Genomic DNA, 15,756 nt, shown 5'->3' with positions numbered 1-15,756 from the left:
CCGTATCAAAGGGCCTGGTACCCCATACTCCCAGAGTATCCCCCATAGGGTTACCCGAGGGACGCGGTCAAACGCCTTCTCCAAGTCCACAAAGCACATGTAGACCAGTTGGGCAAACTCCCACGCACCCTCCAGGACCCTGCTGAGAGTGTAGAGCTGATCCAGTGTTCCACGGCCAGGAGGAAAACTGCATTGCTCCTCCTGAATCCGAGGTTCGACTATCCGACGGACCCTCCTCTCCAGAACCACCGAATATACCTTACCAGGGAGGATAAAGAGTGTGATTACCCTGTAGTTGGAACACACTCTACGGTCCCCCTTTTTGAATAGGGGGACCACCACTCAGGTCTGCCAATCCAGGGGAACTTCCCCCTATGTCCGCGCAATATTGCAGAGTCGTGTAAGCCAACACAACCCTACAACATCCAGAGCCTTAAGGAACTCCAGGCGAATCTCATTCACCCCTGGGGCCCTGCCACCGAGGAGCTTTTTAACCACCTCGGTGACCTCAGCACCAGAGATTGGAGGGCCCGACCCAGAGTCCCCAGGCTCCGCTTCCTCAGTGGAAGACGTGTCGGTGGGATTGAGGAGGTCTTCAAAGTATTCCGCCCACCGACCCACAACATCCCGAGTTGAGGTCAGCAGCACACCACTCCCACTATAAACAGTGTTGGTGGCGTACCGCTTTCCCCCCCCCGAGACGCCAGATGGTGGACCAGAATCGCCTCGAAGCCGTGTGGAAGTCATTCTCCATGGCCTCTCCGAACTCCTCCCATGCCCGAGTTTTTGCCTCAGTGACCACCCGAGCCGCATGTCGCTTGGACTGCCGATACCCATCAGCTGCTTCCGGGGTCCCACAGGCCAAAAAGGCCCAATAGGACTCCTTCTTCAGCCTGACAGCATCCCTCACCGATGGTGTCCACCATCGGGTTCGAGGGTTGCCGCCGCGACAGGCACCGACAACCTTGCGGCCGCAGCTCTGGTAAGCCGCCTTGACAATAGAGGCACAAACATGGTCCACTCAGACTCAATGTCCCCACCTCCCTCGGAACATGTTCGAAGTTCTCCCGGAGGTGGGAGTTAAAACTCCGTCTCACAGGAGACTCTGCCAGACGTTCCCAGCAAACCCTCACAATATGTTTGGGTCTGCCGGATCTAACCGGCATCCTCCCCCACCATCGGAGCCAACTCACCACCAGGTAGTGATCAGTGGACAGCTCCACCCCTCCCTTCACCCGAGTGTCCAAGACATGTGGCCACAGATCAGATGAGACAATGACAAAGTCGATCATCGAACTGCAGCCTAGGGTTTCCTGGTGCCAAGAGCACATATGGACACCCTTATGCTTGAACAAGGTGTTCGTTATTGACAATCCATGACGAGCACAGAAGTCCAACAACAGAACACCACTCTGGTTCAGATCAGGGAGGCCGTTCCTCCCAACCACACCCCTCCAGGTCTCACTGTCATTGCCCACATGAGCATTGAAGTCCCCCAGCAGAACAAGGGAGTCCCAGGAAGTGCACTTTCCAGTACCCCCTCCAAGGACTCCAAAAAGGGTGGATAATCTTAACTGCCGTTTGGTGCATGAACACAAATGACAGTCAGTCCCCCCACGCGTAGGCGGAGGGAGGCCAACCTCTCATTCACCGGGGTGAACCCAACACAGAGGCACCAAGTTGGGGGGCAGTAAGTATGCCCACTCCTGCTCTGCACCTCTCACCAGGGGCAATTCCTGAGTGGAAGAGTGGCTAGCCCCTCTCAAGGAAACTGGTTCCAGAGCCAGAGCCATGCGTAGAGGTGAGTCCGACTATTTCTAGCCCGAACCTCTTAGGCTCACACACCAGCTCAGGCTCCTTCCCCACCAGTGAGGTGACATTCCACGTCCCAATAGCCAGCTTCTGTAGTCGAGGATCAGACCGCCAGGGTCCCCGCCCTCGGCCACCACCCATCCCACATTGCACCCGACCCCTTTGGCCCCTCCCACAGGTGGTGAGCCCATGGGAAGGGGGACCCACGTCTCCTCTTCGGGCTGTACCCGGCCGAGCTCCATGGGTAAAAGCCCGGCCACCAGGCGCTCGCCCGAGTGCCCCACCTCCAGGCCTGGCTCCAGAGTGGGGCACCAGTGACCCACGTCTGGGTAAAGGAACATTAAGTCCATTAATTTTTCTCTTCCTCGGGGTCTTTGGGCTGCATTTTGTCTGGTCCCTCACCTAGGACCTGTCTGCCATGGGTGACCCTACTAGGGGCGTAAAGCCCCTGACAGCATAGCTCCTAGGATCATTGGGACACTCAAAGGGTAAGGGATTTTGTTTGTGAAAAATTGTAAAGTTTAGACAGCTCAAAAATTACTGAGTTTATTACTAAGGTGTGGGAAAGAAACCTTGACCTTAAACTGTGAAAGACATTTCTACTGTGAAGTCCGAGACAGAGGGCTCAAAGAAAGACCGAGTTTTCTTAATGCTTTTCATTAAAACTCCATTTTTGTCTATGTGGACTTTTATTCGTATTTTGTCTGAATTGTACAAAAGATCGATACCAGAAGTCTTGTCATTGTGAAATATCATCCTTAAATTACAATTATATTTTTAAAAGAAGAAAGGCAGCTGTGCTTCATGACAAAGTTGCTCTTCTTTTGTTTTAACTTAAATTTATGCGAGTCAAAATTCAATTCCATTTCTGCAGCTATGGAATTCCATGTCATGTTTGACCAACGTGTCTCGTACAAAAAGCTGTTTGTCCCAGAAACGCTTTACATAAAAAGCATTCAACGCTTCCAACTTGATTCACTGTGAATTACTGAGCCAGTGGCTCTACAAGGAGACATAAGGTCACTGAGCACCTAAAGGCCCTGAGACCAGGTAAGCCTTTAAAAATTAGTTTGATTGGATAACTTCCATCCATCCATGATCTTTACCTGCATCTTCCTTTCTGAGTCGCAGGGGTCACTGGTTCCCATGTCCAACTATCATTGTGCAAGAGAGGCAGCAGCTCTACCAACTGAGCCACCGATTGGATAACTTTGTACAAGTAAATCAAATGTGTCATATTCAGTTATCAGAGAACAAAGATATGGTGATCTACAGGGCTTTCTGTTACCATCCCGAGTTCACAGTAATACATGTAAATAGTTTGACTTGAAACAGTCTGAGGGTTTTTATAAAATGTGTGAAGAGTTTGACACTGAAATGAAGATGTCTGTCCTTGAACTTTAAAAAAATATATGTTCAAGGGCTCAGACAAGAGCAGGGGGACCTTGTATGCCGTGCAGGATCTTAAACCATGAGTGTGTAGTGTGTTAGTAATGGTCCTCTGTGAGATTGTTGTCCCAGCTCTCTTCAGGTCCTTGACCCAGGTCCTCCTGTGCAGTTCTGAACTGATTCCTGACTTTTCTCAGCATCATCATTACCCCACGAGGCCAGATCTTGCATGGAGCCACAGACTGAGGAAGATGGAGTCATCTTGAGTTTCTTCCATTTTCTAATAATTGCACCAAAAGATGTTGTCTTCTCACTGAGCTGCTTGCCTGTTGTCCTGTAACCCATCCCAGCCTTGTGCAGGTCTACAGTTTAGTCTCTGGTGTCCTTAGACAGCCTTTGGTCTTGGCCATGGTGGAAAGCTTAGAGTGTAATTGATTGAGTGTGGACAGGTGTCTTTTATACAGGTAATGAGTTCAAACAAGTGCAATTAATACAAGTAATGAGTGCAGAATAGAATTGCATTTCGGTTCAAATAATCCGAAACGACTGAGGGGGCAGAAGATCGGAGCTGAGGAGCCATCAAAGCGCATTAAATGCTTCCCCTGCTTCTGCCTGCATTGGACCCTGCTCTGACATGTAGGATATTTTGTGATCTCACCTGTTTGAGTCGTCAGCCGCGCACATCCTCTGAGTACAGCGGCTGAATGAACATCCATTTGGGCTGATGGGTCACTGGCAGTAGTCCATCTGAAGCTTAACTGAACTTTTTACCTCTTTCAACTGTCCGGTCAGCGCACGGCGAAATGGCCGCGTGCAGCAAGCCATGTTTGCATATATTGGCTCATCGACTGCGCGCATCCCTGACAATAAAAAGCCCGACACTGAACTGGTCCACACATTAAGCACATTATTATGGTCCAGCCTGGTCCAAATCTGGGTCGGGTGGGGCCGGGCTCCAGGTTTGGGTTAGAAATGAGAGCTCTAGTGCAGAATAGGAGGGCTTCTTAAAGAAAAAAACAGGTTTGTGAGAAATACAGTAGAATTCTTGCTGGCTGGTGATCAAATACTTATTTCATGCAATAAAATGTAAATGAAAAAAAATTAAATTATACAATGTGATTTTCTGAGTTATGGGCAGCACGGTGGCGTAACTGGTAGAATGGTCCCTCTCAGCGAGCAGGTTACCCTGGTTCAAATCCCGGTCCAGGGGTTTTTCTGGGTGGAGTTTGCATGTTCGCTCCGTGCATGCGTGGGTTTTCTCCCACAGCCCAAAAACATGCATGTTAGACAGACTGGAAACTCTAAATTGTCTCTAGGTGTGAGTGAGAGAGTGAATGGTTGTTTGTCTCGTTTGTCTCTATGTGTCCCTGTGATGGACTGGAGACCTGTCCAGGGTGTCCCTCGCCTCTCGCACAGTGACTGCTGGACATGGGCACCAGCGACCCCCGTGACTCGAAAAGGAAGAAGCGGGTAAAAATAATGGATGGATGGATTTTCTGAGTTTTTGTCTTAGATTCTGTCTGTCACAGTTGAAGAGTAGCTACGATAAAAATTACAGACGTCTCCATTCTTTGTAGGTGGGAAAACTTGCAAATTCAGCAGCGTAGCAATACTTATTTCCTCAGTGTAATTAGATTTTAACAAATGATAAGAAGGTCAGAGTTGGGCTTTGTTTACAGATAGTGTCATCGCAACATGAAAAAACAGTGATTACAGAGTCAGGCATATGATTAATGTCTGCACTTGTGTCCTTACATCTATCTTCACAATATGATGTATTTTTATTTTTAGGGTTAGTTGTAACTTTCTACAGTAAAAATCTGATATGAATTGCAGACAAAATTACATTAGTTGCTATATTTCCAGTCTTCTGTCTATATTTTGGTTAATAAAGATCAGAAAATGTTTAATTCACTCAGTATTTGCCTCTAAAGAGTAATTTTTGAGTAATGGCAAAAGACAAACACCTGTGTGGAAACTGTTTTACCTGGAAGAGCGTTGGGGGGACTCGTTTCTTTACCAAGTGAGCTTGCACATGTCCCACTGCCTTGCTGGAAAATGACTGCAACATATACATGAAGGGTGATTAAAGCAGCAGATTGAACAGTTGTTTCATTTCTGTTTTCCCTGAGTGGGGACATGTATCACCTGGTGAAACATGCTGCTGCTACAGAGCACAGGACTAATATCTGAGAGTGAGTGGGTGGCTGGTTTATTAACTTCCTCCCTGTGATGCAACAAGCAACAACTTCACTTTACATCCCAACATGTTGCATTTCAGGTGAACAAAAGCTGCAGCCAGGTGTGCAGTGGAGAATATTAACTTACTTCAGCTGGTTTGAGGTGAAACTAAGCAGATTTGACCTGAATTGATGATCTAAAAAAATGAAATTTCAAAGTATAGAATCTTCCCATATTAAAAAATATATGCAATGTTGTCACTTAACCTCAAAAATCAAAATAATCACAATATAAGAAATTGTGACTAAATGGTGAAGCTAGCTAATGAAATCAGATTCTAGGAGTCAGGTGTGTTTTTGTTCAAGACAAAGACATGAGGGAAATCTGATGACAAAACTATCTCAACGACAGATTTATACAGAGGACCAGATTGAACTTTTTTAGATTTTTCTACCTAGATTATTGAGCATGCATCAGGACAAATTTATACAGTTAACAGAGTTTAATTTATTCATACAATGGGATGATAAACTTCTTCTTTTGTCTATTCCTTCTTCAGGGGTCTACACAGTGAGTCCTCCTCCTCCATCTCTGTCCTCTGCATTCTCTGTCCTCACTCCAACTACCTCCATGTCCTCTCTAACTGCATTCATATAGCTCCTCTTTCTCTTTTTCCTGGCAGCTGCATTTCTAACCTCCTTCTACCAATATACCCACTGTCCCTCCTCTGGACATGTCCGAACCACCTCAGTGTGTCCTCTGTAATTTTATCTCCCTGTTGTTCAACCTGTGCTGTACCTCTGATGATCTCATTCCTAATCTTATCCATCCTTGTCACTCCTAAGGAGAACCTCAACATATTCATTTCTGCCACTTCCAGTTCTGTCTCCTGTCTTTTTGTCCATGTCGCTGTCTCCAGACCATACAACATAGCTGGTCTCACCACTGTCTTTTTAACTTTTCCTTTGACATTTGCCGACACCTTTTTGTCACAAATCACTCCTGAAACTTTTCTCCATCCACTCCATCCTGCCTGGACTCTTTTTTTTCACAGTGGACCCCAAGTACTTGAAGTCCTGCACCTTTGTGATCTCTGTTCCTTGTAGCCTAACTGTTCCACCAGCCTCCCTCTCATTCTCAAATGATAAACAGATCTCTGAGACATTAAAGTTGGGCATATTGTTTTATAACCAAACTCTGCTTTAAACTTCTCAACAACCTGGTCAATGGCCCATCAGGTGTACTCCTTGTTCTTCATGATGCTTTTTGATGACTGAGGTTTAAAAAAAAAAAAAAAAAAACTATGAGGCCTTCTCATTACAGCTGGATTCATACTGAGGTTAAATTAAACACGAGTGAACTCTATTCACTAATTCATTTATGTATACGACAAACATACATCCCAGTTTATTGATAAAGAAACTGAAAAAGCATGCATCATTTTCTTTTAACATCACAACTATGCATTATTTGTGTTGTAAAATAAATATCAGTAAAACATTTTGAAGTTGTGGTTGTAAAAAGACAAAAATTGGAAAATTTCAAAGAGAATGGATCCATTTTTAAACCATTGTAGACGAAATGGTATTTTCAGCTACTTAACATTTTTATATTACGTTTAAAGTCAATGTAAAAAATAATTTCATTCTGCATAAATGCATATTTTGTACGCCACAACTTTGATCTTGTTTCAGCAAATAATTGTAAAACACAAGCATCTGTTTAAACACATGCAAATATACATGCAAGTATTTAACTACAACATTACTAGCCTGTGTCTCATTTGAATAGGAAAGTTTAGTCATTGGTCAATCAAATGCACATACAAAAGGAAAGTGATAGACAACTAAACTTGGGGTGGCTGTGGCTGAGTGGTTAGAGCAGTCGTCCTCCAATGCGAGAGTTGGGGTTCGAATCCACCAGCAGTCACATGTTGAAGTGTTCCTGGGCAAGACACTGAACCCCTCATAGCCTCTGATGTGTGTCCCATCAGTGTATGAATGTGATAAAGCTATGATTAGTCTCTTTAGAATGATTTGTTCAATTATCTTTGTAGAGATCTAGTAGAGTGCTGTATGAATGGGTAAATGAGGAGACAGATTGTGTTGTAAAGTGCTTTGAGTATCTCGATAAGATAGAAAGGCACTATATAAGTACAGTCCATTTAAACCAAACCATGAAAAGAGCTGAAATATAAGATTATTGGCAGGATGCACACTTAAAACTTTAATGACACTGACTGGTGCAGGTTTGAGCTGAAATTTCTCTATGCTAATTTAATCTAAATATAATTGCATTTATATTAAATATTTCACAAGAAATATACCAGAAGAAAATGTGTTTTCATTAGCTGGTACATGGTGAGACCCACAGTGTGATGATCAGTGATAAGCCAGTGTTTGTTCTGAGCGTGTGCCTGCATGTACTTGACCCTGAGTACACGAGTGACGCAGTGTGAATCTGAGAAGTGTCGTCCTCACATGTGAACTGGTAAGCAGCTCCTTCATGATGTAGGTGTCGTAAATCTTCCGGCTGCGGCTCAAGCGCTCCTCCTCAGAGTCCAGCTTCTCGTAGTCCTTGATCTGAAACAGGAATAGGAGCTCGACACAAAGCGCTTCTGAGGACTAAATCTGAATGAGCCGGATTAGACGCCTAATCACACATCCTTTTCTTCACCTAATTACACACACACACAGAAAGACTTGCCTCTTCATAGAACTTGAGCAGTGGCACGGCCTCGTCGATCTCAAGCATACAGAAGTCCTTGAAGAGCAGGAAGCCTGTGAAAAACAGAGGAGCAATGCAGAGTATTTGCTTATTGCTGTCTGATAAAACACTGTTCTAGTCTTGGGTGCAGCAGGAGATGGTGCAACACTGGAACATGGACACAGCTGGACAGCATCACATGAGAATCGACCATCAAGGTCCCTGAGGTTTTCCTTCCATCATTGATCAAATACAAGACATCCTTCAGTGAATCCATTTTGAACCACTTGTTCAAGCTCACAGGGAGCAGGTGCCTCTTTTTAATGCATTGTGATGTGAACATAGACCAACACGAATCAGTTCAAAAATATAAAACATTGTTTATTCTTTAATGTTGACTGGGGGCTGTGGGAGCTTGGAGATCAGTGCCGTGATCTGGTAATCCTGAGGTTGCAGGTTTGATCGCAGGTTGAGTCAGGAAGGGTATTCAGCTGAAAACTGTTAACAGAAATACATATTTGGGGCCGTTGTGGCGCAGTAGTACGGCAGGCATCTTGAGATTGGAACGTCGCAAGGTCGATTCCCTGCCCTTATGTTACTGTTTCTCTGAGCAAGACACCTATTCCTTAACTGCTCCTCAGGGGCTAAAGTAGCTGCCCACTGCTCCACTTTCATGTGTGATGGGTCAAATGCATAGAACAAATGTTATCATTGTATAAACACATGCTTTGATGACAATACAGGCAGTGCAACACCCATAATATTTACTGTGTAAACACAAATTACAAATATGTTCACATTATGGCTAACAGATGCATAAGAGCAGCAATTTTTGCATAAAACACAGTGTTTACCCTATCATTATCCAGAACCAAGCACCCCTGCCTACTAAATGCCCCACCCCCCACCCCCATGGCAGACAGGTCTGCTACTTCTGAATGGGGAGCTGAGATTGTAGCAGCTCTGCTTAGACATAGTACATTTGTACCATAACACTTCACTACAAATACTTCGGCACCGGCAATACTACCATAGTGCGCCACCAACAATCCCCTCCTACCTCCTGTTGACAAATGCCTATGAGGTGAGAACCCTCCCAAGGCATGTAACCTAGGGAAACACTGAAATGTCATAGTTTGAAATTAATGTGGCTTCTATGAAGTAAAAGGGAAACATTATATTGACAAGAGCCACACAAAGACTTGTGGACATTTCCATTCAGAACAAATAAAAAAAAAAAAATCAGACTGTGGTATCTACTAGCTGCCAATGGTAACCAAAACATGTCAAAGTCTCCTCCTAACTTTGAAAAGGAAACGCACACTACAAATTGTATTTCAACTATTCTTGGCAAATATCTACATGAGCGTTCAGTGACAGGAAAAATAAAAGGGATTGTGTACTGTGATGCATCCTTTGGAGCCACCCTAGAACATGATGATCCAATGCCAAAAATACAAAGCCATTCCCACGTTCTAAAACAGGATATGAAGTTGAAAAAAGACTGAAGCATGTTGGTGAGACAGCTCTTGCATGGTGCAAGAACATCCATTGCCATAGAATTTAATATCCCTATACTCAACATTTTGATTCCCTTTTTTGATCCCAAATTGTAGTCTGAAAGAAAACTGTTTAACACTGCAGTGTAGAGCAAACATGTTTCTTATAGGTCTACAAGAGCCTATGCTTTTTATAATCACAACCTTCTCAATCAGAATTAAATCTAATCATGAGGAATTTATAGATTTCCATCCCTAAATAAGATGGCGACAAGCCCTGCAAGATTTAGTTCAAATGTAGAATCCTCATTTCAGTTCAGGCAAACATTTTCCTGGTAAACATAAACAAATCCAGGAGCACCATAAACTATGAATAAACTTTGTGTCAGCTGCAAATTCCTGATTATGTCCGGTCACTGCATCACTGAAGATTGTTCACAAGCACATGGAGAAATTTCCACATCTGTATTGACAATAATCTCTTTTCACAGTACTGGGGTTTTATTATTTCAACTATTGTATCAGTGACAAAAACAATTTAGTCTGTGGCATGACCTCTCAATCATCATGAATTAAACTATGAATGGGTTTACAGCAGGTGATGTGACACAGAAGTATAACTGTCTCCAAATGGTACTTGTGTGCACACACAGCTAACACCACCCAAACAAGCAGTAAGAGGTACAGCTCAGTTTATTGAATGGGTCTAAAGAACCGATGTTCTCTTGTTCTTATTAAAACTGCTCATATTTCTCTGTAGCCTACATAGACTCACATTATATACACCAAGTGTGATTTAGCTGAAAACGGCTGTGTGTGTGTGTGTATGTGTGTGTGTCACAAACTGACAGTGGACAACTATGTCACCACGGGTCATCACATCTACACTCAGGGAAACATTACCTGAGGAGCTGAAGGGGTGGAGAAACATAAAAACTCATCCATGTTGCCTACAGAGATGAAAAGCACTGTTGCCATAGCAACTGCCTCTGTAGCTATGGGCTATGTGTGAACAATGGTGTGAAGACACAGATGAGATGTTCAACAAACTGTTGTGCTCCCTAGGAGGCTTGGTTGGATATTAAAGCCATCCTCCGACTGCTATAAAACATCTGCATCATTACAAAGCTGGAGCTTTTATAGTCCTCGCTGTGATCATAACACAGAAATACACAGAGAAGAGAAATGAAGAGTTTTATTGAGCTGAGAGGCACTGTATGGACGCTGTACGTCAGGCTACAGAAGTATTTCCTTCTATCTGACCCTTTGGGTTTTACATATAACATACATATCTATAAAAATTAAGAAGGTAAGTAGCAGCCTGGTGTTACTTATTAAATATGTAAAATAAATAAATAACACTATTGGTCAGCAAGTGGGACTCTAAAAAAAGATGTTTGGGCAGAATGCTGATCTTCAGCATGCTGAATGAAGGTTGTTTGAACAATTCCAAGACAAAAACACATCAGCAATTACCTTACAGACGCAACTATTGCTGCTCAACAGTAGAGATGGTCAGAGATTAGTGAATATTCAAAGTCTAATTAAAATGGACCATTTTAATTAATGCAACCGTCATGTTTTTTTAAACAAACAGATGGCAGTGGCACGCATTTTTTTTTTCCCTAGTAGTGCATTTTTTTTAGAGTTGTTTAGACAGAACACCTACTGAACACACGCTACCCCCTCCCATAGAAAAAGATGAGAAAAGCAAATAAGAGCTTCCCAGCGTCTGTTTGTTTTACTTTGAAAAAATTATAAAGTGGAAACTGCGGGTGCAGATGAGCTCAGCTTTACTGATAGAGTATGAGCATACCCTACATATTGATCCATTGAAAATGAAAGGAAATATAGCCTAATTAGTAAAAGCTTACAGTGGTGCTTGAATGGTTGAGAACCCTTAAGAATGTTCTATATTTCTGTAAATATTAAGGGTGTAACGGTACACATGGGTGTACCGAACCGTTTCGGTACGGCATGTTCGGTTCGGTCCACGTGCGTACCGTTTCGGTTATTTTTTCACTCGTTACATTTTATTAATGAGAGATTATGCGCCGCGGAACTAAAATTCCTAAGCGTGTTTCTGCACGGCGCTATTATCTTGCAGCACGCTAGCATTAGCAGCCTAGCATGTCGTTGCGGTCTCCTGTTTGGGAACATTATGGCTTTCCTGTTAAAAGTTAAGTGAACAAATCCAAAGCTGTGTATCGACGTTGTTTCGCGGAGATTGGATCTGCAGCAGCAACACGTCTAACTTGTTAACGCACTTGAAACAACATCATCCGAACGTGAACGTCTCTTCTACAAGCAAGAAAAGCAGATTGGTACAAAGACCGACAACAGCAGCATTTAAACAACCTTTATCAGGTAATTCAGATCGGTCCAGAGTAATAACACAAGTTGTAGGAGTTTTTAAAGCTCTAGATCCATGTTTCTGTTGTTGATGTGCTTGTTTTAAAGTTCTTGACCCCAGTACGACATCCCATCACGTCAACACTTCAGCCAAAAAGTTGTAGCAGCACTTTATGAAAAAGCTAAAACTGATATTGTCAACAAGCCCTGGACCAGATTAGAGCCCTGTCCTGATGATGATGATCAAGAGATTCAACCACCTCATAACAACCATTCAAGAGGAGATATTGTTCTTTTATTATTTTTTATTATTATCTAATTAACTTTTTTAATTTAAAATTATAATCTTATTAACTCATTTTTACCTCTTTGTGTTTTATTTCCAGTCTGGGACAGAGACAGCAGCTGAGTCTTCTTCCTCTTCAGGGAAATCCACCAGAGATCACCTCCAGCTAAGAAGTCTGTGATGAGTGAACTCTGAACTTTTCCAGGAACAGGTGGGAGCAGGTCCAAGAAGAGGTTATGAGTAATGAGGCCAAATACAGCCACACTGCAAAATTAGCAAAATGCTACCTCTTTATTCCTGCTACTGTTGTTAGTGAGTGGTTTTCTCCATCACTGAAGATATTCACTGCAAATAGATCTGTGCTTGTTGGTCTTTTTGGCCAAAAACTAACTTGATTAGTTAGATTGTAAACAGTCTGTTGCTGCTTGTTGTTCTGGTTCTGACTGTTATTGTATTTATTAAGATTTTCATTATTGTTAGTATAGTTTATTTATTGTAAAGAGTGCTGTTTATTTTAAATATAATCCAAAGGGGTTGCGTTTATTTATTTTTATACAAACGTATTGTTACTTGGCATATTTTCAAAACAAACGTTTTGTAAGTCTTCATTTTGTCTTTTTTTTATCGAAAATTAACCGAACCGAGCCCTCCTTGAAATTGAACCGAACCAAAATGTGATTTTAGCGTACCGTTACACCCCTAATAAATATGACCTAAAACATCATCAGATTCTGACACAAGTCTTAAAAGTAGATAAAGATTAGATTAGATTATTTAGGTGCAATGACAATAAAGGTCTATTATACTCTATAAAGAGCAAGACTACTGGTAGTCTTAATAGAAAACATTTTAGATATTTGTCATGATGCAAAAAAGGGGCAGCAATACAACATAGTTCAACACGTCATACCATACAATGCTTAAAGAAAATATCAAAAATAAATGAAGAAAAAGTGCTGTATCTGTATCCACAGGCCTCAGACAACATTTTAAATGTTAAAATTCATGATAGCAAAGTAGGAAAAACATATAACAAGTATGGCTTCCACAACTTAGGCAGAGTGGCACTATGTTTGCGTGTTCTTGTACTAATCTCCCAGTGGATTCACCTGATTAGTCAGGTATTAGAAAATTAGAAGGTTAACAGGATCTTATTGTCAACACCAATCATGCATCTGAACAGTGACTTAACGTTCCTTTGAAGTCCTTCAAAACCCTTAAGTTTGAGTGGAGCAGGAAAGAAAGAAGTTCTTCGTATAACTCAGTCTGTGACTTAATTAGCTTAACAACTCTTAACTCTTAAATTAGCTTAACAATCAGGTCTCTCTTGTAAATGAGTCCTCGAGGCTCAATGAGATTTACCTGTCTAAATAAAGGTTGAATGAACTCACTGTTGCATTTAGTCAGCAAAAAAACAGGGCCATGGCATTCGTGGCAGGGTTGTAGCTTCTTGGTTATTTGATAAAAAAAATAAAATAAAAAAAATACACTTTTGCTCTTGGCAAATATTAAAAGACGTTAGAGGTTTTAAAAAGATTTCATAGCCCTTTTAGGATCCTTTACCAAGACTAATTCCACTCTTAAATTTTGTACAAATAATAAATGTAATAAAAAAACAAACAAAAAAAAATAAAACAGATGACATTTTTAGCAGTTATTTGTTAAAAAAAAACATTTTGATTAAGAATTTAAACTTTGGTTTTATATGAGCAAGAAATCATAAACGCACACAAAACCCCACATTCCAATAATTTAACCTGTTCTAAGAGTATCAAAAGTGATCTATTCAATATCCTCAACAACTTCAGTGTCTAAGGCAAGCTGTATAGTCTTGTCATATTAGAAAAAGGTTCTTTAAAGATTTGACAATGATTTCAGATGTGTTAAGCTTCTTTTAAGAGAAGAAAGGGCCCAGGATACTTCAACTGAAGCAGAACAGTAGACTCACGGTCACATGGTTGCTGGATGTTCATTTTCGCACACACCTTTCATAGTCCATAAGACACAAGATCAAAACTCCTGTGAAACACTGCACTATACGTCACTGCACGGGTTTCTTTCTGCCAGAGTCTCCACCCCATCCCTGCATCTGCCGTTTTGCCACAAATCTATCATGAAGAAATATGGATATGGGCGATACCGATACTATTCCGATATCATCTTCATTACTGATTTTATATGAGGCTGTAATAATCTCCTCTCAAGTACAATTTGTACAAATATATGCAAGCATGTCCAAAAAGGCAACTTGGGTAAAGTTTTATTAATGTTGGATAAGTTTCAAAGTTAGAATTAAATCCTGCTAACACAAAACATGTTTGTTTGTTTTTTTATTCCTAGCTTTAAAGTGGATATTAAAGGGATTAAATGGCTTCAAACATCTGCTAAGTTCATGGCATAAACCAACACAGACATGTTCCTGTTTTTTAGTATTTTACATCACTTTATAATGTAGCTGTTTTTGTTTCGTTTTGTTTTTTATATATATAATTTTCTTGTATGTTTTCTAATTCATATGCTTTTTTACGATTGTCTACTGTTGTACTGATAAATATCTCCTGGAGGGTAAAATATATCTTGGCTGGAAGTATCAAGCTGCACAATCATTGATTTTCTACAACTGATAGAGGTTGGTCATTAATTACGATGAAGTTTAGCAACTTCTCGGTAAACATTCGAGCTCTGTGGCTTCAGCGGTGTGTTCTTCTTAATCAGTCCGAAGCAGGCAGTCTGATTTCGGTCAGCCACACTCAGTCTGCCCCTCCTCCGAGACGGGCTGACTGAGCGGGGCAAATTGAGCGCGGCTGACCGAAATCAGACTGCCTGCTTGGAATTGAAGAACAACACACCACTGAACCCATGGAGCTCGAATGTCCAATGTAAAACTAACTTTACTGCGGTTTAACGTGGTGCTATGTTTGATTGTTTGTTGTGTTATAGGTCACAATGGAGCTTCCTCCTCTCGGTGCAGCGGCTCTGCAGACATTGCACATTGCTGTGAGACATGCCTCTGTTCAGGAAATCCATTCCATAGTTTGAAGCCAACATGCAGAGCAGCCGGCAGGGAACCACATGTGGAGACGTTTCGATAGACACAGACATACATTATGGATGGGAAATCTCTGCAGGTTGGATTGGAAAAATCCGATACGTAAATTATGCTGGTATCAAAGGCCCATACCAGTACCTGATTGGATCAACCCCATCCCTAATATTAGCTAAATATATGAATTTTTTTTTAGTTAAACAAACATAGAATGTAATATTGAATGGACATCTACAACTCATCTCTTGGAGCCAAACCATTTCAAGATGGATGCCACAGCAAATTAACCTAAGAAAACACAAAACAAATTTAGTCGATTTCAAAGATATTGAGCTGAAACTTGGTCTCATAGTAGCCGAGTCATTTATAGCACATATGCCAATTATTCCCAATTGCATGAGATAATCTAATCTATATTTTAATATATAAAATATAATATATATATATATATATATATATATATATATATATATATATATATATAT

The 15,756-nt window shown here is 41.6% G+C and overlaps 1 protein-coding gene across 1 annotated transcript in view; it reads right to left on the bottom strand.

Moving 5' to 3' along the window:
* The window catches only part of grk3 (G protein-coupled receptor kinase 3), a gene marked incomplete at its 5' end in the record, with an annotated part of 191,892 nt that overhangs the window by 81,519 nt on the left and 94,617 nt on the right, over positions 1 to 15,756 (bottom strand). Inside the window, 3 exon segments of the mRNA XM_037692311.1 lie at positions 5,189 to 5,263; positions 7,863 to 7,964; positions 8,089 to 8,162. Of these exon segments, the coding sequence (XP_037548239.1) occupies positions 5,189 to 5,263; positions 7,863 to 7,964; positions 8,089 to 8,162 (251 nt within the window).

Source organism: Nematolebias whitei, chromosome 18 (assembly GCF_014905685.2).
Source record: "Nematolebias whitei isolate Nwh7 chromosome 18, NemWhi1, whole genome shotgun sequence".
In the NCBI taxonomy this organism is placed as follows: Eukaryota; Metazoa; Chordata; class Actinopteri; order Cyprinodontiformes; family Rivulidae; genus Nematolebias; species Nematolebias whitei.
Note: the sequence above shows the minus strand (reverse complement) of the source record. Positions and strands in the feature narration are given on the sequence as shown.